The sequence below is a fragment of the Mesoplodon densirostris genome, chromosome 1 (genome assembly GCF_025265405.1).
Source record: "Mesoplodon densirostris isolate mMesDen1 chromosome 1, mMesDen1 primary haplotype, whole genome shotgun sequence".
Classification (NCBI taxonomy): domain Eukaryota; kingdom Metazoa; phylum Chordata; class Mammalia; order Artiodactyla; family Ziphiidae; genus Mesoplodon; species Mesoplodon densirostris.
This window is the reverse complement of record NC_082661.1, coordinates 35,048,786-35,073,492: the sequence shown is the minus strand read 5'-3', so window position 1 is coordinate 35,073,492 and position 24,707 is coordinate 35,048,786. Positions and strand designations below refer to the sequence as shown.

Here is a 24,707-nt window from a genome sequence, read left to right as displayed (position 1 = left end):
CTGTCTTTTCGTTTTGTTTATGGTTTCCTTTGTTGTGCAAAAGCTTTTAAGTTTGATTAGGTCCCATTTGCTTATTTTTGTTTTTATTTCTATTGCCTTGGGAGACTGACCTAAGAAAACATTGGTACGATTTAAGTCAGAGAATGTTTTGCCTTTCTCTTCTAGAAGTTTTACAGTGTCGTGTCTTATGTTTAAGTCTTTAAGCCATTTTGAGTTTATTTTTGTGTATGGTGAGAGGGTGTGTTCTAACTTCATTGATTTACATGCAGTATGCCTCAATTTCTTCAAGGGCAAAATGGGATTAATAATGTTACCTACTACCTTTATAGGATTACCTTGAGGACTACATTAGTTAATATGTATAAAGCATTTAAAACAATGGTGTGCATGGAGTAAGTACTTTAAATAAGTGTCAATTTCTTATATTAGCCTCAGTTTGGCCCACTGGCCAAGCTTTGGCAGCACACTGATAAGGGGTTTACAGCCAAGTGGTATGCCCTGGCATTCCATCCACTGAGACCCAGACTAGAAATTGCCTCCTTCCCAGCTTGGCCCACAGCTACAACAAACAGGTATGTGTCAGAGGCAGAATGTTTTTATTTGGGTTCATCACAGAGGATGAATAGTCTCATGACATTTATCCATACAAAATATAACAATGGTTACAGGCATAAATAAAAATTCCTCCACCTATTCTAACTACTTGATAATGCACAGTCCTTTTTCGTTGACTACAGATAAAGAAGTATATGAAGTCGAGATGCAGAAATTTTCAAATGTGATTTCAGCAATTTCCAAAAATTGAATTATAGAACTAGGACACAGAAAAAAAAGATGATTTTTAAATGGAACCAGCCACCTTGAAATATATTCTGAAAAAACATGGTTAAAACTTTTAATACTTCAAAAGATAAAAATGTTGCTTGTCGGCCTGACTTGGACTTAGAGCCTCTGGGAAGTGATGGGCCTCGGTGAAGTAGTGTAACATGCCCCTGGAATATAGTCTCAGACACAAACAAAATCACTCTCGGTTTTGATCTGTAAACAGAGACAGGATTCCCTCATTGCTGGATGACTCTGGAAAAGAAGCCCTTGATTCCATTATGCATTTGGCCTCACAATCTTCATTGACAAATAGTTCTGAAAAGGAAACAGAAAGAGGGCCATGTATATAAATAAATTAGGGATTCTCAATCTTGGTACTATTGACATTTAGGACCAGATGATTCTTGTTGGAGACTGTCCTGTGCATTGCAGGATGTTTAGCAGCATCCTTGGCCTCTACCCACTAGATTCCAGTAGCACCGCCAGTCATAAATGGGAGTCAAATGGGAGGTTTGTCAGTGTGCCTAGAAGTGCCTTCATTCCTCCATTCGAGGAATTTGTTGAGATAAGAAGTATATGAAGTCGAGATGCAGAAATTTTCAAATTCGATTTCAGCAATGAAGGCTCTTCTAGGCACATTGACAAACCTCCCATTTGGACTCCCATTTATGACTGTGGAGATTCAGGGAGATTTGAGGGGGAGGTTATGTAATGTGGGCCTTAAAGAATGAGGGAGGTTTTAATAGACAAAACATGGGCAAAGGAACAGCCTTGGCAAAGGCATCTTGGCAGGTAAGGGCAATACTTGTCTGGGGAGGCCAGCTCTCTAGTTTGGGTGGAGTTCAAGGTTTGTGTAGGCCTATAATGAGCCCAGGATCTGTGAAATGTCAGGAGTTAGGATGCAGGATGGTTTGGAACAAGAAAGTCTGAAGGCAGGAAGATCCGTCAGAAATGCTGGCTGTGGTTTAGACACATATTCATAAAGGTCTAAGGGATTGCTCCTAGAATTCCTGAGACCAAAGTTTTTTTTTTTCAGACCATGAAGTTCTGCCTGTAATTCATGAAACTGTGAGAATGTAATCCTAATCACAGGACACAGTACTCTAAATTTTCCAAAGGTTGACGGGTTGTAACACCACAACTGCTACATAGGTCATTTTACCCGATGGCAACAAAGGCAAGTACCAAGTGAGATGACCAACCATAATTCACACCCAAAGAGCCAATACCAGAGGCCGGGGACTCATACCGGTAAGGAGTACAGGAGCACGGCCACGAAGAGCAGCAGGATCAGCAGGACCAGCAGGCCGACGATGACCCACTTAAACCGCCGCCACACGATGAACCTCATGGTCTTGCATGGGTTGGTGAACCAGAGGAAGGAAGTTTCCGGTCGGCTGCATTGCAAAGAAATGGTTTTACCTACCCAACTCAGGAGGGACAGATATTTTATACCTCCGAGCATAATAGTTTAAAGAATGATTAACAACATTTTATAAAGTCAAGAAAAGATATTATTCCCCTTAGTGGGCTGAGAGAGCCTTTAACCTTTTATGGCTTTCTAAGATGCCGAAGACACACTGGACGTTGGTTTCATGGGAAGGAGAATGGTGAAAATGAAGCCAGATCACCAGCCTCTCCCTCCCTCATCTCCCATGTTCAGTACAAAATTCAGACAACAGCTAATCCATTGCATTAAGGCAATTGGAGGGGGGGCTTTCAGACTGCAGGTGTTTGGGGATCAGAACAAAGAGGGTCTCTCACTTTGGTGGGTCCAGCTTGGGGTTCACGTTGGGTTCATCCCGTCCCTTCCCGGCTGGCCTCTCGTCGGCCTCCTTCTCATTGAGGACTTCCAACGTCATCTCCACTTTCCCCTTCAGTAAAGCAGAACAGGTTAAACACATGACATCACGTTTCACAAATATTTTCACTTCGACCCAAGGAGTATTCCCCGAGCAATGATTTTTATTCTTGTAAAACAATCCTTAGATTGCCTTAAATTTTCCTCAAGAGATTTCATCACATTTCCTCTTCCATGTGTTTCTGAACCGACTCCTTGTGGGAAACTGAGAGGACAAATTGCTTTCCCTCCTCCCTGCTTTTCAGTCTCTGGATCCCCATCATTCTAACTTTCTCACATCTGTCTCCTTGCCTGCTCACATACCTCCCTTTGTAACTTTACTTGGACCCAGAATAACCTGAAGACGGCTGATAACAATAGCTAACTTTTTAAAAAAAATTTATTTATTTTTGGCTGCATTGGGTCTTCATTGTTGGGTCTTCGTTGCTGCGCGCAGGCTTTCTCTAGTTGTGGCGAGCGGAGGCTACTCTTTGTTGTGGTGCGTGGGCTTCTCATTGTGGTGGCTTCTCTTGTTGCAGAGTTCGGACTCTAGACGCACGGGCTTCAGTAGTTGTGGTATGTGGGCTCAGTAGTTGTGGCTCGTGTGCTCTAGAGCGCAGGCTCAGTAGTTGTGGTGCACGGGCTTAGTTGCTCTGCAGCCTGTGGGATCTTCCTGGGCCAGGGCTTGAACTCGTGTCCCCTGTATTCTCAACCACGGCACCCCCAGAGAAGTCCCACAATAGCTAACATTGACTGAGCACTAAGTGTGGGCTCCAAGAGAGCCATCGTGCTCCCTTTGGTACCCCCACTGCGTGGAGCAGTGCTGGCACTTAGTGGGCACTCGATGTACACTAGCTGAAGAGATGCATGAGTGAGTGGATGAATGAACGCTACCTCCCTGTTCACAGGTTCCTGACTGGTGCACTGGGCACTGTGTAAGCCTTCTATATGGATAATCTTGTGTAATGCTCAGGGCAGCCCTATAAATCAGGTACTGCTATGATCCTCGTGTGCACATGAGTACACTGAGGCTGCGAGAGGTCTAGAAACTTGTCCACTCTTAGAGCCAGGCTTAACTAAGGTTGTAACAGGCTTTCAAGAACCCTGGCGCCCACAAGGTCACCAACAATTTGAGAGCTTCCGACCCTGACGCTCATTTAGGTGATGGAGCACAGATGCTTCCTCTGTGGATGAGTCAAAGGTGGGTGTCTGACTATGGCAAGGTGGTCCTTCTTTCCAAGCCTGTTCTTCGAATCTACAAAATGTAGGTGATGGCTGCTTCATGGGGTTATCTGCAGAACTAAATGAGGTTATGTACAAACTACCCTCTAGTGGCAGGAAGCTTATAAATGGTTTCCTGTGCCAGGGGTAGAGGAAGTGATGGACTGCAAAGGGCACAACAGAACTTTTGGGGCAATGGGAATGTTCTGGATCTTGATTATGGTGGTGGTTTCATGAGCATATACATCTGTCAAAACTCATCAAATTGTGCACCTTAATTGTACTTTAAGTGGGTGCAGTTTATGTAAATTATACCTCAAAGTTGTTTTAAAAAACAAGATTATGATATAAGGCATTTAGTATGTTGTCCGGTTTATAATAAGTGGTGTAAAATATTATTATTAATAATACATAATGAATTAGTCTTTTTGTGACAGGGCATGGGAACCCGCACTTTTGCTTCTACATCAAAATTATCTTCAGTTTTCCAAATGTGCTTGTAACTTATGGCCTTCACGTTCATTGGATGTCAACACTCCCTGTTTCCTCCATCTTTAAAAAAAATTTTTTTTTTTTTAAAGATGAGGACAGCTCAAATTTGAAGTTTCTTTTTCTGTACTGAATTGTACTGGAAGCTCAGCATAAATTAGCATTCCTGGTGGAGGAGAGTCCTAAAGAAATACAGCGCAACCACTTGCGTTCCCAGTTTTTTGACAGTTCCAATCCCTCTATCTTCCACTCAACCTCAAACATGTGCTAACAGCATCTGCCACCTTCTCCTATAATCCCAGGTACAAACCGTTCCCAAAACTTAAAGTACCACCAATTTAACCTCCCTTATTTTATCCAGAGCAAATCTACTCATAAAGGGCAAAACCTAAAGGAGAAAAGGAATAAATGAGCCTCAACCAGGAAATACTCATACATACAGCCATCACACGGGAGCCATCTTTATCTGTGTAGCACGGCCACCATCCTTTCATGGACTTCTGTTCAAAGAGAGAGGCGGTTTTCACTTTAAGGGGGTTCACGGCTTTGAGGTCAGGAATCATGTCCAAACTACATTTCTCTGGTGATTTTGCTGGAATGATGCTGTGATGCAAATCGAGTTCCAGGAAACCTAGCCAAGGAAACATTAAACCCAAATAAATTTCAAGTGGATCAGACGTTGTTCACAAGTGAACAGAATGTACTTGTCAGAAGAGAGGTAGACCATGACTCTGAACAGGTGACAGGTGAGTTAGAGAAACAGATCCTGGTAGGCAGTTAAAATTCTTTCCAGATAGAATGGACAGTGGCAGAAGAAGTATCTGTCCACTGCTCTGCGTCTCACAGAGAACAACCCATTTAATTTCTCAGAGATAGGAGCATAAACAGAGTTCTTCTGCAAACTCAAAATAATTAAACATCTCCAGCCAAAATTTCCACTAAACTTGGACTTGGAATTTGCTCATATTGGTTCTAAACTTCCCCTAACATAGTCATTTGGCTTTGGGTAAAGAAAACTGGTACTTGGAACATGGGAAGCTCCATTGAACAGTCAAGTTCAAGTTTCTCCTAGTGCAACCTCAAAAACAAGAGTTTGAGAAGGAACATTGAATTCTCAACAGAAAGTTCTCCCCAGGAACTAGGAAGCCCAGCTCAGGGTGCCTGGAGAAGCACAATTTTTCTTCCATGATGTGAGGCATTAACTCTTTTGTAGTTAATAAACTGTCTTTAACTGACTGTCTTTGGGGCTTGGGAACTCCCAGGAAACCTCTCCTTCAGAACAAGGTATGTGTGTGTTGGGTCATGTCTATGGACTACAGGGACAAGAGGTGGTCTTCAACAGTGGCAGCAGAGAGTAACAGGGAGGTTGTGGCAGATTCTCTATAAACTTTTAGGCTCAGAAACTGCCCTTCATCTTACAATGCATCCATAGCCCACAAGCCTTTCTAGAACTTATGCCTGCTTTTATTTTGTCTCTCCTTTTGGTGATAACTGCAACCATTTGCCCACTAGCCATTTAGAAATAAAGTCATTCTCTTTATTTGTTATCAGACTCTTTCATTTAAATTCCAAGGGAAAACCCTCTACTATTCTTTATGCTTTCTAAGTTAGCACACTACTGTGGACAGGGAATGTTGCCTGCCATGCCAGTAAACAAAGAATGTTGCCCATCATCCCAGTTCTACAAGGATCAAGACTGAGGCTGTGAGGCTTCCCTGGTGGCACAGTGGTTAAGAACCCACCTGCCAATGCAGGGGACATGGGTTAGAGCCCTGGTCCAGGAAGATCCCACATGCCGTGGAGCAGCTCAGCCTGTACACCCCAACTACTGAGCCTGCGCTCTAGAGCCCGCGAGCCACAACTACTGAGCCTGCGAGCCACAACTACTGAAGCCCACACACCCAGAGCCCGTGCTCTGCAACAAGAGAAGCCACCGCAATGAGAAGGCCGTGCACCGCAGCAAAGAGTAGCCCCTGATCACCACGACTAGAGAAAGCCCACGTGCAGCAGCAAAGACCCAACACAGCCAAAAATAAATAAATAAATGGGGAAAAAAAAATGACTGAGGCTGTGCCCTGAGGGGAGTTCAGGATGGAGAAAGACAGGAAGCATTCTGACCTTTGGATCTGCCTCTAGATAGTTACGATGCATAACTAAGGAATAATTTCCATGGGCCCAGGATCTCCTATCTCCGCATCTCCGCAAACACAGAAATGCACTAAAATCATTAACTTGAGATGTCTGCTCTTTGTGATTAGCAGTAATCTTTTGATGTTTGACTAACTTTTTTGTTTTTCCAGCGAAAACCTCTTGTGTCCTGGCTCCCCCCTTACCTCTTGGGAGTAGTTCCTCAGAGCTATCTGAGAGGCTGTCTCCTGGGCTGTAGTCCTCAGTAAGATCCCCAGACTCACAACTTTTAGGTTGTACGCTTTTCTTCAGTCAACACTTTCACACTCATTTGTTCGTTCAACTCTTATTAAGAGCCAGCTAAGTCAAAGGCACCGCACTCCGTGTTGTAAAGGGGAGAGGGATGAACAAGACACAGCCATTGGCCGCTGTGGGCTTTTCCTCTGCCAGGAAAGATGCTCTGGAAGCAGGGAGATGAGCTAGGGGCTTCTGTAACAGCTGGCTACGAGAAAGTGAGGTCTGAACTGGCAAGTGGCAGAGATCATAAAAATAAGAAAATAAACGTGCATGATAAAGCAGGTTACATTGTTTAGGAAGGTGGTAGGAAAGGAGAGGAGGACCCACAGAGGACTCTGGGTGCTTCTGCCTAGGTGGATGGGAGAGGCTGTGAACAGCAAAAGCGGTTCATGAGGCGAGCAGGTATGAGGTCAGGGGAGAAAGGCTGAGTTTGGTCTTAGTCACGATAAATTTGAGGTGCCAGCCGAACACAAAGGTAAAAGTTTCTGGTGGGGAATGGGGAATAATCATCGTGAGAGTTTCTTTTTTTTCAAACTGAGATATAATTGACGTAGAGCATTGTGTAAGTTTAAGGTGTACAATGTGTTGATTTGATACATTGCATGTTGCAGTATGAGTCATCATATTTCTTGTTACTATGGGGCAGGCACGGTGGGCAGTCAGGCTACACCTCTAGGTCTAGGAGTTATACCTCGTTGAAAGTGAGAGTTGAAGCTTTACCTTCAACAGAGGTGAGGGCTGGTAAGTCACTGAGGGAGCCTGGGGAAGAGCTGCAAAACCCCAGGGAGGGCAAAGGCCTGTATTTAAAGAGGAAGAGGCGGACTTCCCTGGTGGTGCAGTGGTTGAGAGTTCGCCTGCCAATGCAGGGAACATGGGTTCGAGCCCTGGTCTGGGAAGATCCCACATACCGCGGAGCAACTAAGCCCGTGCGCCACAGCTACTGAGCCTGCGCTCTAGAGCCCGCACAGTACAATGAAGAGTAGCCCCCACTCACCGCAACTAGAGAAAGCCCGCGCGCAGCAACAAAGACCCAATGCAGCCAAAAATAAATAAGTAAAAATAAATAAATAAATAAAGGAAGAGGAAGAAACAGGGCAGGCCAATGAGACACCCAAGGCCTGGGAGAGAGAAAATAAGAACACTGTGCTTTTGGGGGGCCAGGGTGTTTTAGCAAGGGCCTTTTACCCCAGAGAAGGGCGGGGCATCAGGGGACTGCAGTGACCGCTGAGAGCAGCGTGGAGGAGGAGGGAGCCAATTCTGAGGTGCTGAGAGTAGGGGGAGAGGTTTGGAAGTGGAGGTAGGGCTGTGGCATCCCTGAAAACAAAATCTGTGTCTTCCTAGCAAGACAGGAGCTGGTGCAAAGGCCCTGGGAGTGGCTGGGGTCCGCAGCGCCAGTCACTGTGCCCACTTCTCAGAGGACCTGGGGCAGCGGATGGGCAGGCCACCCCGCTCCAAGGGCATCCAGGCAGGGGGTGGGACCCCACCCCACAGTATTGGAGAGTTAAATAATTGATTCCAAGTTTTAATTGCTTTTACTAATTTCAAGCACAATTTCTTAGAAAAAAGTATCCAAAGGTAAGCCTTACCCAAGTAGTCATCCAGAGAAAACTTGTCATTATCCCATATCTGAATGACCAGTTTGGGTGGGACCCGAGATTCCGTTTGGTCCTTACTCCAGAAATGCTCCTAAAATGCCAACAGGAACAGACAAACCAAAATGACACTGATTACTGGATTCTTAACACCCTCCCCTTGGGCCTCTTGAAAACCCAGCATCAAGGCATGGGGCCTCTTCTCTCCTTTGCATCCCCACCCGAAACCCCGCCCTCTGGCCTACCCCTCTATCCCAGGTGGACATAAGGCAATCGGGCTCCCCAGGAAATCTCAAGACTACCAGCTGGGTGACAAAAAGGTTGTCCCAGGCAATTCCCAAACAGAAGGTTTCCTGCCATGTTCCTATCAGTGTGACTTCCTGCTGCCATTCCTGAGGTTTGGAGAGTGATGATGTCTCCTGACCTGAAGACTGTAGCCTGCCTAGATGATCCTCCCAAAGCCAAGCCATCCCAGGCCAGACCGAAATATCCCCTGCTGAGGAGTTACTTCTGCTCAGCGACCTCCCCAACCCCCCAAGGATGTCCGAGTACACTCATTTCAAACGGGGTGAGGAGATGGGGGCCCACATTTCACTCTTTTGTTAGTGCAGATTTAAAATGTCCTGGCATTTCTGGCTTTTGAAAAATATTGCTGGGTTTTATATACCGTGGTCATCTAAGACCCTCAGATCCCTCAGCCTAGAGTTAGGTGGGGAGAGGATGGGATAAGTGTCCTCCAGGTTCTCACCTGTTGTCGCTGCTTCTGCCCAGACAGTATTAGCCCAGGATAATAATGACGTCCCCACAGCCTGATTACACCTAAGTTCCTCTGACCCCAAAAGAAAGGGAGATCCCCCAGTGCTTCATGAATTTGAAGGAAGGTTGTTGGATTGTTTCTTGTTTTTCAGATGACATTCCAGGAATGGTCCCTTTTGCAGGGCTCAGAGGGCCTGGCTCTGAGGGGCTGAGAAGCCCACTCTGCTGCTGTCTGGCCCTGCTCGGCTGTCCTGTGTGGGGTCATGCTCCAAGGACTACTCAGGATGCTGAGAGGTCCAGCTCTAGATGTGAGTAAATAGGAAAGGTAACTTTACCCAAAGGCCTACCTGACCCCAAATCTCTCGCTTTGCCCCCGGTCTGTCTCATTATCTGAAAGTGTGCATGGTTCAACATCAGGATGAGCCTATATGTCTCTAGAAAGTGCCCTTTGAAGGCATTCATCTCACCTGGACAGAAAAAGTGCTCACTAGAGCATCAGCACTGAGTAGGGCCAGCAGGGGGTAGGGCCTGGCCAGATGGGACATGAGGCAGGTACATTCTGATCAAGTGTAGGGTAAGGAGGTGACCGGGCAGAGCTGGGAAAAGTCTATAGAATATGGCAGGAGGGGGTGGGGAAGGAAGAAATGGGACAAGGGCCTGTAAAAGACATCTGTTGTTATTACCTACCCAGGTTTTAGGCCCCCCTTTTTGGATGAAAGCACCAGATTTTCCTTAGAGATTCCCTTCCCCCAGTCCATGCAATCTGGGGAGAAGTGACTTTATCCCTAACTCCACAGTCTCGCCAATCAGAGCGCTGCATCCCTGGGCAACACTGGTTCAGAGATGGACACGTGGCCTCAAACAGGCAGACGCTGGGGCCCAATTCCAGAACTCTGGTTGGTGCCTTTGGGGATTCATTCCCCTCTCTCTGCTGAGGTTGCCGAGAGGGCAAGATACAAGCTGGGGCTGCTGGCAGCCACCTTGCACACACACCAGGGAGCGAGGCCCATGGAAGAAGGCAGGGCAGAGGGGTGGAGAAGGTGAGAGAAGTTTCTGAAGACATCAGTTCAACCCAGGCTCCAGGCGTTCCTTAAGCCGGCCAACCCTGGACTTTTTAGTAATGTGAACCAGTAAATCACCTTTTTTGGTTTAAGCCAGTTTGAGTTGAGTTCTGTAACTGAGAGTCTTATAAATTAAGACCAGGAGGGCCCTGAACCCTCATGCAAGTGCTCCTGAAGGAAGGCAGGCAGATGCTTAAGTTTAATAAGGAAGGTAAGAGGGATATTTCACCTACATTAATATTTTGCCTCTGGTTAATTAGTGCAACAGTTCTGCTTATCAGGGGAAGAAATCAGTCTCCCTGTGACATAAACATATACTTAGGTTGTTGTATGTATTGACATACAGATCCTTCCCCCTGCTGCCAACATGTCAGTGGAAGCAAAGCTGTGCTCCTTATACTTCTGTTAGAACTACACAAATAACCGCCATAGCTGTGTAACCCTGGGCAAGTATCTACCCCACTGGGGCCTCAAAGTCCCCATCTGTACCAAGAGGAGCTGGACCCATGACCTCCCAGACTCTGAACAGCCCCAACCTTTTCTGAGCATCTGCATTAAGTAAGACCCATGACATCCACTCCCCACGGGCATATTTCAGAACTCACTTTTTTAGCAACAAGGCAGAGCTGTTCAGCTGGAAGGTAGTCAAAAGGGAAGACAAATCTCCAGTTAAAATTCCCTTCACCATCCAAGGACCTGTAGTGGACATCTGTTTTCTGTTTGTTTTCTTCATTGCCAGGAATCCAGCTGAAAAGCAGAAGCAAACAGACTTAGCTTCATGTGATTGACAAGTAATCTAGCCGCAAAATTGCGCAGTGATTAGGAGAGAGTGAAGGGCAGGAGAATTAATGCACTTTTCTTGGGCAGGTTCCAGTTATCTATGGAGCTGGGGGGTGATTTATGAAGGGGAGGCACTCTGTTGCATCCAACACACGTGGTAGCCAAATAAAATGTAATTCCTCTAAAACCAAAGCAGGAAACCCTTTAGACTTCAGTTAACAGGGATAAGGTGAAATTTTCTGGAAAATATCAACAATTTAGCTTCTATTTTGAGACTGGTGAAGCTTGCTGGCTATGTTTTTAGTCTAACTATAACTCATCAGTGTCTGTCATCACTGCTGATAGGCTCAATGAATATGGGTCAGTTCAAAATTTTAGCATTTTCTTTTCCATATTTTGCTTAAGCACACAAAACAGGCACGACTCAAGTAATCTTACCACTTCATTTTTAAATTATTCTTAAATTTACTACAATCACATTAATGAGACTAGCAAGGGAGATGTAAGCTGCTACATCCATACTCATATCTATGAAAATTCATTTCCATCAACAATGGGACATCTTAACCTTTGACATTTGGAAAGTTCCCTTTGGCCTGTGCCTGGCACACAGCAGACCGGTTGGAGGGAGGAATGAATGAACGAACATGTCTGGGAGGAAGTGTTATCACATCTGCCAGCTATGGGGAAGACTCCTGGTTTGGAACCAGAGGAACACGAGATTTTAGACTGGAAAAGTAGTGGAATGCATGGATCTCAACACCCACTACCCATTAGAATCACTGGAAGCAACTGGGGAGCTTTTAAAAATATTGATGCCGGGGCTTCCCTGGCGGTGCAATGGTTAAGAATCTGCCTGCCAATGCAGGGGACACGGGTTCGAGCTCTGGTCCAGGAAGATGCCACATGCCGCAGAGCAACTAAGCCCGTGTGCCTAAAGCCCGTGCTCCGCAACGAGAGAAGCCACCACAATGAGAAGCCCGCATGCCACAACTAAAGAAAGCCCGCACGCAGCAACGAAGACCCAATGCAGCCAAAAATAAATAAATACTTATTTATTTTAAAAAATATATGTTGATGCCTGGATCCCCCAAATAAAGACTGTCAGTAGGAGGCAGGCCTGGCTGTGAACCTGCTCTGCCATTAACCCTCTGAGCTTCATCTCCCATCTGTAACATGAGGTTAGTGATATGTGCTCCCTTCACATGGTCAACCTGAAGACAGAATGAGAAGAGCCAGAGTGGGAAGGGGAAATCCTGAACTCGTGTTAAGGATCAACTACTATGAACCAGGTATGTAGAATGCCTTATTTCATTCTTTCCAACTATATAACTAGCTCCATCTCACAGATGAGGAAGCTGAGGTTCAGAGGGGATGCACATCTCATACATCCAGTAATGGACAGAATTAAGTATAACTCCCAGGCCTGTCTGACTCCAAAGTCCAGGACTATTACTCTGCTTCAAAGGACCATGGAGACTAGAAAGTCACAAGCTAATATTAGGTCCTATTATTAGTAGTGGTATTTTTTTTTTTTTTTTTGCGGTACGCGGGCCTCTCACTGTTGTGGCCTCTCCATTGCGGAGCACAGGCTCCGGACGTGCAGGTTCAGCGGCCATGGCTCACGGGCCCAGCTGCTCCACGGCATGTGGGATCTTCCCGGACCAGGGCACGAACCCATGTGCCCTGCATCGGCAGGCGGACTCTCAACCACTGTGCCACCAGGGAAGCCCCTAGTAGTGGTATTGATAGCAATCAACTATACTAGTTTTACTTTTTCTAGTCAATTGACTAACCAGGTAAGCTGAGTTGAAAGATTCCTTTTGACAATTAACTTTTAAGCTTTTGAACTAACTCACTGAAGAGAGTCCACACTCTTTGGCTGTGACCTTGGTAGCTTCAGCTTCTAACCCATCCCTAAACAGCACCATCATCCTCCCCTAGACTGCTCACCCACTGTAGCTTTTCCCTATTTTTCAGGAATCTTTTCACATTTTAATTTGGAAACAAGTTAAGCAACTACTCTAAGTGTATGTATTTGTGTACTTGTATGTATAACTTTATATGTAATACCCATATGCTTGTAGTGCTAAGCATGTTATTTGTGCATTATCCATCTTTTCACATACAGTAATTAGATTTCCATTCCAAATATGACATGGTACTTTAGATCTTGCTTTATTCTTGGATTACTTGAGTTATCTCTCAGTCCAGTATTGAGTTTGTTTCCCTGATTGGAAAAAAAATGCTTATGATAGTCAAATAAATTTGCATATATATAATTAGCTGGAATTAGTTTTCCTTGGGGAATGGTAATAAGATCCTGAAATGAGAAAGAATAATGAACTTGATGAAACATTCCCTGTTTATAGTGAACCTAAATGACAGTAATTACATCTTTAACAAAGGTTTGATTGAAGGCCACTTGGGATCATAAGTGAAACTTTGTTCTCACTTTATGAATATATTAAATTTCAACGAGTCTTATCTTTTACATATCAAGGAACCAAACTCAATCCATGTGGACTAGTAATAATACTAATAGTGTGATGGTTAATTTTATGTGTCAACATGACTGGCCGTGGGGTGCCCAGATTAAACATTATTTCTGGGTGTGTCTATGAGAATGTTTCTGGATGAGACTAGAATTTGAATTGATGGACTCAGTAGATGGACCTCCCCAATGTGGGTGGCATTAGCCAGTCTATTGAGGGCCTGGAACAGAACAAAAGGCAGAGGAAGGAGGAATTCACCCCCTTTTTCTGCCTCATTGATTGAACCAGGACATTTCATGTCATCTCCTCCTGACCTCAGACTGGCATTTACACTATTGGCTCCCCTGGTGCTCAGGCCTTCAAACTCAGGCTGAATGATACCCCCAGCTTTCCTGGGTCTCCAGCCTGCAGATGGCCAATCGTGGGACTTCTTAGCCTCCATTATCATGTGAGCCAATTCCTCATAATCTCTCTCTCCTTCTACACATACACACATCCTACTTGTTCTGTTTCCTGGAGAACCCTGACTAATGCACATAGTGTTTACTATCTGCCAGGCGCTATCTTCAATGCTTTGAGTAACTCAATCTTCTGAATATTCCAGAGTGGTGGATACTATCATTATCTCCAACTTACAGATGAGGATCAGTAAGCTTACTAACTTGTCCAGCTAGTAGGGAAAGTACCAGATTTCAACCCAGGTAGTTTGATTCCAGAGTCTGACTTCTTAATCACTGGGTTCTGTACTCACTATCAACGTATAACACAATGCGTGCCACAACTAAGGAGCCCGGCTACCACAACTAAGATCTGGTGCAACAAAATAAATAAATAAATATTTTTTTTTTAAAAAAATATATATATATATAAAAAACGCGAAACTGACAGCAACATGAATTATTTGGAATTGAACTATGCAAGTAACAGAATAATGAACACCTATGACACTTTGCACAGTGGATGCAGGCATTCAGTAAATGTTGGTGGAATGAATGATTTTTTTAAATTATGCTAATGGGGGTGGTGGGATGAATTGGCAGATTGGGATTGACATATTAATTATCTATTTTATACATATTAGTGTATGTAAGAGCCTGCTGTATTAAAAAACGTAATCATAATTAAAGTAAATCAAGGACAAGCAAGGAAACAGATTGAAACCCTAAACAACAGTTTGGGAGAAGATCTATAAAATCTTCTATATGAATCCAACAGTTTAATGGGGAGAAATAATAAATCTGACAACAATTGTAGCAGCTAATTCCTAAAGGTTATCTTGACTAATAGTAACCTTTAATAAAGAAATTGGAAGAGCAAACAACCAGATGTGTATGAATTTAATTAAAACTGTGGCATAAAGAGGAGGAGGAGGAAAAGAAAGTGTCAGAGATAGAGAAGTACAGCTAATTTACTGGCTTAATTTTTGGAAAGTGCATTCTCTTTTTAGAAAAAAAAAGCATTAAATGACAAGTATAATTTTATCTGCAGACTGATCAAGATAGGAAACAAATACTTTTTCAGGATTTTATAATAATTTAACGTTTTGGTGCCAAAGGCATATCTTTACCGAGTTCTGTTTCAATATTATGCTCTTTGTTTTGATCAAGGGTTAATACAAGAAATAAAGCATAATAAGGTTTTGTGGTTAAAAAAATTATGCTAATGTTTCCTCTTTTCCATGGACATTAACTTCTGGTAATAAAATATATAAAAAAAGAAACTGTGGAAGCTCTACTTCTGTTTCTAAGGCTAGGTACTTAAGGTATTCAAAAAGAGTAGAAATGAACTGCATGACTAAAAAGTCTCATAACAAATCTGCTTAATAAACTGAACAAAACCCACTTTCTTAGAAAAGAAACACTTATCAGTTCTTATAGGCATCAGATGCCTCTGTTCATAAACAACATGTATACAGGTTTCTCTTTTCTTTCTGTTCTCTCTCCCTTTGTCTCCCTAGAGCTTCCTAAGCAGATTGCATTAATGAAATATAATAGCTTCACATAATCAAGGATCCTAGTGGACACTTTCAATAATGAACAGTCATGAGGGAGAGAGTCTGCTTTGTTTGCCGAGTTTGGCATGCTCTTGCATGCCAGTCTGTCTTACCCTTTAACATAGATGTCGCTCATTTCCTCTCCTGTGATGCTTTTCTCATCCAGGATAACGTCCTTGGTGTTCCAGATGATCACACGCAGGTAGTATCTGAAAGGAGCACATTTTGAAGGTGCTTTTTTTTCTGGTCCTGAACCAAGACCCCAGTAAGATACAGCAGGGTCTCAAGATTACTTACCTCTTGGCTTTCCGGGGTGTGATATTGAAAGGAGGGCCTGGTGGCCCCAAACTCCTGGGGAAAACATCCACCCACATCTGAAGTTTTCCCTAAGCCATTCAAAAATGAAGAGAAAAGTTATATTATGGGTGGTAGAGACTACAATTTTCTTTCATACGTCTTAGGTGAAACTAGTTCTTCAGGCCTCCTAATTTATTAGTCCATATGGAAGGCAAAAAAAAAATGAAGTAAAAGAACAAACCAAGAGGAATCTTATACCTTCAGTGTCACTGAGACCATCCGCCCCCCATTCTCTCCCAGGAGTCTCTGATGGCTGCATGTACCTACCTGTATCAGTCTGAGTCTTCCCCGGTTAATAAAATGAGGGGCTTCCCAATGCTAACACAACCCCCCCCCCCCCCCCCGCCACACACACACTCTCTCTCTCTTACAATGACTAAAAGTTGGGCCCTTCACTCTCAGAACAGTTTTCCCGCCGTCACTCTATCCATCTTCACGTTGCCTACTTGATATCAGTCCCAGTTTTGTGACACCCAAGGGCTTCTCCACTTACCTTAAGAGAGAAAATAAAAATAATTTAAAACTGTATTTAATTTTGTAAAAGAAAAACAGCATGGCACTTTCAAAGGACAGACTCAAACAATGACAAGAACGTTACTGTTCCCCCCAAATTGAGGACTCCCTGCAGTGTCTTGCTAGTGTCTACCTCCTGAGAGGGAGCTTGCAGGAAGGGGGAGAGTGAGAGCCTGGACTGACACCTGTAGCGCCATCTTGGTGAGGCCCCACTCAAGTCTTTGACGGCTACAGACCAGGCCCATATATCTGACTGGAGTATTCTTCCAGACAGGCGAGGAATGCCACTAACACACTGTATCAATGATACAAACCAATTTAAATTCCCCAGATTTCTTTTGGATGTCTTTGGATGTTCTGTAGACTCTGCCTTCATGACAAAAACAGACTGGTCTTTAAGAAGGTTGCCAAGGAAACCACTAGGCTGGTTTCCTAATGCACTGTGATCAAAATGAATTAACTGAAGCTCTTGAAAAGGGATATAGTTTACTGTGATCCTGACTCTCTTCCCACTAATCTCCAGGGCTCAAGGGTCTATTATACATCAAGCACACTGAAGTTAGGCATCCAGGTGTCTCCTAAGACCTAGCCAGTCTGTCCACTGCAGTAGGCAGAGGTGATGGAAGTATTGGTAGCCCAGGGAGCAATCTTCCTCGCTTTGTAATGTCTTAAGACTTTATTCAATTGAGGAGTAGGAGGGGAGAGAGAAGGAGAAATGGGCTCTTTATGGGGAAAGAAGAATAATTAGAGAAGGAAGAAATCAAAATATGGAACAAAATAAGAGTGAGTGACAAAATCATCTAGTAAAGCCCAGGCTACTTGTGGTCACTTCTTAAGAGACCACGGTTCAGCTATCAGTGTCAACAATATTTGCATCCATTAGATAAAATATTTCTTAAAGCGTGACTTCTTAACCATCTGCATCAGAACCTCTCCAGATACTTGTTACAAATTCAGATTCCCTGCCCCACCCCAGACTTATCGAATCTGAATCTCTGCAGGCATGGCCTGGAAATCTTCATTCTAACAAGCTACTACATGGACTATTTTGTCATTTTCCATGTCTCTCCTTGCTTCTCTGGGAACCGCTCCCCAGCTTCTGGGAATTGACCTTCCCCCATCACTATCAGCATGGTCCCTGTGATGAGCCATCCTGTGTACTGTATCCCTGTCCTCCTGGCTAGAGCTGAGTGGTCCAGTGGTGGACAAATGGGCCAAGTTGGGGCAACCAATCCTTTCCACATGTGGAAGTAGATGGGGCTACATTATAACATAAAAAACTCAGAAAACGTCCACAATATTCTGACACATAGGAAGGTGATCACAGGAAGGAAAAGTGCAGGGTAAAGTAGACTCAGAGAGAAACAGACAAGAGACAGGGAGAGATCCTGGTCCAAGGTTGTTCTGAGTCACTATCACTCTCCTGTCTGGATTTAGTGAGTTACCTGAAAATTCTTAAAATAAACTCCCCTTGGGGATGAAGCTAACCTGAGTTTCATTTCTATTTCGTGTATATCTAAAAGTATCCAAAAAAGATAAAAGAGGCAAGTCTGTGTCAGCTATCACCAGTGCCTTTGGAGTGTGGATGAGGGGTTCACAGTTAGAGAGCCCTTTACCTGGGAGATGTTAGGCTGAAAGGTGCTATGCAAAGTCCTTGTTTCCACGTGTTCAGGGACCAGCCCCTGAGTCCTAAGGATGTGAAGGGCAAGGCGCTCCTCAGGGGCCCCGAGGTGTTGGTGCAGGGTTTTGTTGGCTTCTGCAATAAAGAAGGACAGTGAAACAGGGATGGGCATCCGGGAACAGTTCAGCCAGATCGCCTTGAGGGATGTGCAGTACTTCACCCCAGACTCTGCAGAAATGGTCAGGCAGTGCCAGTGTGCAGACCAGCTTATGAAAGAGTTGTTGACAGAAATAGCTACTGACTGGGCTTCCCTGGTGGCGCAGTGGTTAAGAATCCGCCTGCCAATGCAGGGGACATGGGTTCAAGCCCTGGTCTGGGAAGATCCCACCTGCCATGGAGCAACTAAGCCCGTGCGCCACAACTACTGAGCCCACGTGCCACGACTGCTGAAGCCTGGGCGCCTGAAGCCCGTGCTCCACAACAAGAGAAGCCACCGCAATGAGAAGCCCACGCACACCACAGGAAGAGCAGTCCCCCCTCACAGCAACTAGAGAAAGCCTGCACACAGCATCAAAGACCCAACAGGGCCAAAAATAAATAAATAAATAAAAAAAAAAAAAAAAAAAAAGCTCCTGACCAAGAGCCCTGCCCCAACCAGGCTCATTTCTGACTGGTGGGCTGCCAATAGTGAAGAGACCTGAACGCTCCAGAATGTGTGAGAGGAGGCTCACTCCGCCTCCCAGACTCCCTTGCAGTTAAGTGTGGCCGTGCAAACAAGGCAGGCTAGAGTATAATGTAGGTGGAAGTGACGTGTGTCACTTCAAGACCTAGCCCATAAAACCCTCTCATGTCGGATCCTCTGTGTGCACTTTCTCTTCTGGATGCAGAAGAAAACAGTGACCTTAGACACCTGAGCTGAAGAAGGGCAGAGCTATAAGATGGAGGAGCCTAGTCCATGAAGTGTTTGGAAGAGGGCCACCCACCTATAGGAGTACCTGTTTTGAATTTATGAGAAATAAACGTCTATTGTGTTAAGCCACCGAAATTTGTAAGTTTAACTATTACAGTAGCTAGGTAGCATCACTGTGGCATTTAAAAAAACATAGTCCCCACTAGAGAATGGACTTGAGGATATGGGGAGGGGGAAGGGTAAGCTGTGACAAAGTGAAAGAGCGGCATGGACATATAGACACTACCAAACGTAAGGTAGATAGCTAGCGGGAAGCAGCCGCATAGCACAGGGAGATCAGCTCGGTGCTTCGTGACCGCCTGGAGGGGTGGGATAGGGAGGGTGGGAGGGAGATGCAAAAGGGAGGGGTTATGGGAACATATGTATATGTATAACTGATTAAATTTGTTATAAAGCAAAAAAATAAACAAACAAACAAAAAAAACTATTATTAAAAAAAAAACAAAACATAGTCCCCAAATTCTCTGTCACTCCTCCCATTGCAAGGTGGGGTCTATGTCCTCTCCCTTTGAATCTGCAGACATATTTGACCACTAAAGAAAGGATGCTGTGTGACTTCCGAGCTAACCATGAAAGGCCACACTGGTCTTCTTGGGGTGCTTGCTCTGGCGGAAGCTTCCAGCCGTGTAAGGAGTCTGGGTGCCCAGAGATCACCCTACGGGAAAGACCTGGGTAGGTGCTCTGGTCATCAGTTCCACGTAAGCTCCCATCCAAGAGCCAGCAGCAAATGCCAGCCATGTGCGTGAGCCATCCTGGACATCCAGCTCAGTCGAGCCTTTGTATGACTGCAGCCCTGGCCAACATCTGACAGCAGTCAACTGCGTGAGCAACTCAGGTGAGAACTGCCCAGGTGAGCCCTTCCTGAACAGCTAACCCACAAAACTATAAGCAAAACAAAATGGTTGTTATATGGGAAAAGAATCTAAAACAGAGTAGATATATGTATAACTGATTCACTTTACTGTACAGCAGAAACTAACACAACACTGTAAATCAACTATACTCCAATAAAAAAAGATAAAACAATATGGTTGTTCTCAGTGGCTAACTTTTGGGGTGATTTGTTATGTGACAAAAGTAACTGGAACAATCCTGACTGATACAGCTTTCTGGGGGTACTGTTTAATTGTTGGGGGTAATCTTCTCCATGGGGCCATGCTGCTTGCCAGTTTATTCCCAGTCCCTTTTGCAAGTTCTCCTGTTAACAGCAGCATCAACATTTGTTAAACATCTTATCATCCCTGATATTGACCAAGTCCTCTTAAGAGAGCCAGGCAAGTATAGTTTCTTACAATGTCAAGAAAAAACAGCTGAGGATCAGGAAGCACTTTCAGTCCCGTGTGCCCTTGGCTCAGCTTTCTCTGCCTATCCCATGTGCCCTCAAAGCCACAGCCCACTGCCACCTCCAGGAAGCCCTCCTCCCTACAAAACACTGAATCATGCCACAGCGCTTATGCTCTATTAAGCTTATTTTCGTCTCTGTCACAATGCAGTTAGCTGTTTATGTGTCAGGACAGATTGCATTATAAATCACTGCGTAGGAAAGAGCAAGACCCCAAGCTCGGATGTGAGCCAGATGTGAACTTAGCAGATTCTTCAAACCAGCCCCCAGCACCCCTGAGCCTTCTCAGAGAAGGGCTGGGACAATGATGGAATAAAATTGGAGGAGAAATTCTTCCACTACCATCTGAGCACTTTTGAGCTAATTATGCATTACATGGAAATAAGTTAATTATTAGAACTCTGTGTTCAAAGCTCAAATGGCTATGACCTAAAAAGGTCAAGTGAAACATAAGACAGACAAGAAAACGTGGCCACTTTGACACCTGACATGACAGCAGAACTCTACTATAATGGGGCTTTTGTTAGACAGTCACGTGTACGGAATTCCCTATGGTGTTAGGGTGCTGCTCTGTCCACCCCCCTCCCCAACACAAACCAGGCAGCATAAATGGGTTGCTGTACCTTGTAACCAGCTTGCCATCCATGGCAATGTGCTTACCAAATTCATCTAGGCTGTAGTCTTGTCCTCCATATCTGATTCTACTTCCATCTTCAGAAAGGACAGGTGGTGGGAAGCCTTTGAATCTGGCTACATTTTGAAGCAACTGTGTTGGTTTCAATTGATCTCGCCAGGTGTTTACTCCAGAACTGTGAATAATATCCCACACCCGGAGTTACCGCAGGGCACACAAGTTCTTCTTGGATTCATACACATGCGTACTTATAGGTGCTCTCATGTTAACGGGGGAGCAGGGAATGTGCTCTACACGTTGGCTTTTGCCTAGAAATCTGTTTAGGATTTAGAGACCTAAAATCCACAATCATTTTGGCCTCAGCCAATTGGTACTCCCCCCCCGCCCCTCAGTTTCCTCCTCTGTAAAAAATGAGTTTGACTGAGATCGCTGTAATCACAATAGGCAAACTTATAAATTAGAAATCACAAGCTGTATCTCATTCAATACTACAGAAAGGCACTGTTTAGCACTCAGGGAAAGAGGGACATCACAGAATTGATCAGTTTGGAGGGAGAGGCAGGGAATTCCTGCCATCAAACATTGCCAGCTCTTGGTCTTGGGCATCAAGGAGGGAAGGGGCTCAAAGAATGGGAGAGTGGACACTGGTTCTCCAGGGGCTGCTACCTGCGCCATCCCCACAGAGCACTGCACTGCTCCAGGGGCCAGCATTGTACACAGACGCCAATGTGAATGGGCAATGCTATGGTCCTGATTCTAAGATGATTCTATTATCAACAACAGTATCTACCTGACTCAAACGAGCAGGAGCTCAGTTAAGACAGGCCCTGAGGTGGAGCGCCAAAGCTTCCCCAGGTATTAATGTTAGATGGAGCAAACTGTCAACAAACACTTACACACAGTACTGCTCAGGAATGCCGCAGTGGGACCCAAACCGGGAAAGGAATCGGTTTTCCAGGTCAATAATCGTTTCTCCTACTTTTTCATCACGGGTAAAGGTGTCGTAATCATAGACAGAAATTTTCAGGTCTTTTTCTTGAGGTAAGTAGCAGCTCAGTTCATACATTCTGAATAAACAAATGTGAGGTTAGAATCGCCATGATCCCCCCCGGGCGTCTCACACAAACCAGGGCTCTGCACAAAGACTCCCCGGGCTGGGGCTGGGGCTGCAGGAGGAGGACATCATGGCCGGGATAACCAGGTGGGTGGCGGCGGGCGGGGTGCTTGATTAAGTAGTGCACATTAGTAATGAAAGCAACAGATTGTACACTTGCTCAGGAGAAGATCCGGGGCTTTAAATGCCTAACGAGAATCCCAGCTTTGCTGCTTACTAGCTGCGGGACCCTAGGCCAGCTACTTAACCTCTCTGTGCTCAGTTTTCTCATCTGTAAAATGGTGATAATAATCCCTACCATCCCATGTTGTTACAAGGGTCAAGGGAAGAAATGTTTAGAAAGCATTTGGTATGAGTGCATTACTCAAAACCCAATAGCTATAATAGTAATAATAATAATTATAAGTTATATAATAATTATTAATAATTATAATATTATTAGCATATATGCCTATTATCTGGGCACCCAGGCGTCTCTACCCAGCTGGGAGATTAGTAAGGCACAAGCACCCTGATTTATAGCCCCCATATCTGTGCCCCTACTATGTTCCCTTCTCTGCCTCAACAGAGACCACCACCCCCATGGAACACCCGGGACTCACCCCACAGGAACATGAGGGTCTGAAGGGGGGAAGTGGAAGGCTGCCAAGAAGGCTCCCTCCCTCCTCCCAGGCCCTCTGGCTCTGCCACTGATTTGTGAAGGCTTTTCTATAGTATCTGTATTAAAATGCAAACACTTCTGAGAGAACGATAAATAATCAAACAGTAATTTCTGTGGGAGGTGAGCAATATGGCGCCAGTTCTGAGATGGTGATAACTGTACAGCATAAGCTCCAGATGGGTGGGGTTCGGTTCTGTATCTGCACACAGAGGGGTGAGTCCCATAGTAGGTGCTCAATAAACTTTGTGGACAGAAAGCTGTGAGAGGCCTTTTGCATCTCTTCTCTCTCACCGTGCCTCCACTCCTCCTCCTGTCACTCTGGTGTGTGGACTGGTTCTTGCCCAAAGAGCCAGGAGTATTAATCTCTTGAGCAGAAGGGTATGTGTCAGTGGGGCTCTGGAGACAAGCTTCTAGGGTGTCTCCTAGATCCATCTCAGTGACTTCTCCAGACTGCTGCAGCCAGGCGGGGGCCTGCAGGAGGAAGGTGGCCCAGGATAGAAGGTGCTGGAGTCACGGCCACACCTGAAGCACCATATCCACACGAGCCCCCAAATTCCATTACTGGATTCCAAGGGACAGGTAATATGTGTCCCTTGAGAAAAAGAATTCTTTGCTCAAATAAGTTTGAGAACCACTTCTGGTGTTCCTCTGGGCAAACTGAAAGTTCTGAGAAGTCCTGCAGTTATCTTTTTAACCCAAGCATCTTGGTTTGATGAAGGAATACGTCTTTCTTTAGAACACAATTTAATATCTTCTGGCAGACTGACATTCCATTGAATGTTATGGGCTAACAATGCTGAACAGTGGCCGAGCACGTAGGAAACGCTGCTCCTTCCTGAATTCCTTTCAGGGAATCCCTGAGGGTCTCCGCTGAGAAGAACATCACCCTGGAGAAGACTGAGGCCAGGGACCGCAGCCGTGGGAGGGGTTGCAGAGCCGCGTCTCCCTGGCTCCACCCTGCTGGGCGGGGTGATGTCTGCACGTTCACCAGATGGCGACTGGCCGTGTGGAGCCTGACGGCATCACTTCCTTCTCCTTCCGGGGTGGCTCCAAGCTAGACTTTTCCTGCCACTTAATTAAGCTTGTGCTTGGCTCCGAGATGAGCGATTCAGACGGGGCCGCCTTTCTCCCGTAAAAGCTGGCTTTCCCTGCTTCCCTGTCTCCCTTGCATGGAGCCCTCCTTTCTGCCCTGCGTGCCTTTTCCTGTCTAGAACTCAGGGCTGGATCAGGGGAAGAAAAGGAAAACAATCATATTGCCCTGCCAGAGGATTACTTCCACTGCCTGGCTCTGGCACGCGGCCCCGGGCTGTACAGCACAGAGGGCGTGCATGTGTGCGCGTGCACACGCACATATACACAAAAGAGAGGGAAGGATTGCATAAGGGCACCCACCAACAAACGCGAGTAGAGAAGAAGCGGATGGGCAGGATAATAAAGCCAGAAATTAAAATATAGGCGCACGTTAAATAAGAGCAAAGTGTTCTTCTCGGCAGGGTTCTGGGGAAAAATAACACTATTTTTACAAATGTTTTGTGCAAAGAACATTTTTCGACACGTGATGGCTTGGCCCGGAATATGAAACATTACCAAGGGTGTTGGAAAAGCCTGGGGCTTGGTCAGGAATTTCTACCTAAGTCTCGGCTGCCCGGTGCACCAGCTCTGTGGACACAGCTCTGGGGCCTTGTTTCTGTCACCTGTAAAGCGGGGCGTTTCTCCCTGCCCTGTCAGCTGCCGGGTTTGACACTGAGGTGAAAATCAGCTGGTGGCGGCCTTGCAGACGCTGCATTCAGGTGGCCTGGGCGTGAGTCCCAGCTCTGCCGCTCAGCAGTGGAGTGAGGTGGCGCTGGCTCCCTCTGTGCCTCCGTGTCCTCTGTTGTCAGGTGAGGGTCGCCCCTCAGAGTTGTGAGATTTTTGAGATGTTTTCTATGAAGGGCTCGGCATAGTGCACATCCACAGTAAAAGCTCAGCAAATAGTAGCTATTATTAAATGTGGAAGTAGTTTATAGCTGAAAAAAGCCG

At 45.3% G+C, this 24,707-nt stretch overlaps 1 protein-coding gene across 3 annotated transcripts in view; it reads right to left on the bottom strand.

Annotated features, from left to right (window-relative positions):
* Nucleotides 1-577: 577 nt before the first annotated feature.
* The window catches only part of MYOF (myoferlin), a 157,087-nt gene continuing 132,957 nt past the window's right edge, over nucleotides 578-24,707 (bottom strand). For all 3 annotated transcript variants that reach the window (XM_060101948.1, XM_060101957.1, XM_060101963.1), the window contains 11 exons: nucleotides 21,810-21,980; nucleotides 20,940-21,088; nucleotides 17,963-18,102; nucleotides 15,774-15,862; nucleotides 15,590-15,685; nucleotides 10,814-10,955; nucleotides 8,386-8,485; nucleotides 4,816-5,006; nucleotides 2,590-2,699; nucleotides 2,075-2,222; nucleotides 578-1,140 (listed from right to left, as the gene is read on the bottom strand). In XM_060101948.1, coding sequence (XP_059957931.1) covers nucleotides 1,102-1,140; nucleotides 2,075-2,222; nucleotides 2,590-2,699; nucleotides 4,816-5,006; nucleotides 8,386-8,485; nucleotides 10,814-10,955; nucleotides 15,590-15,685; nucleotides 15,774-15,862; nucleotides 17,963-18,102; nucleotides 20,940-21,088; nucleotides 21,810-21,980 — 1,375 coding nt within the window. In that variant the 3' untranslated portion in view covers nucleotides 578-1,101. The remainder of the gene's footprint in view (nucleotides 1,141-2,074; nucleotides 2,223-2,589; nucleotides 2,700-4,815; nucleotides 5,007-8,385; nucleotides 8,486-10,813; nucleotides 10,956-15,589; nucleotides 15,686-15,773; nucleotides 15,863-17,962; nucleotides 18,103-20,939; nucleotides 21,089-21,809; nucleotides 21,981-24,707) is intronic.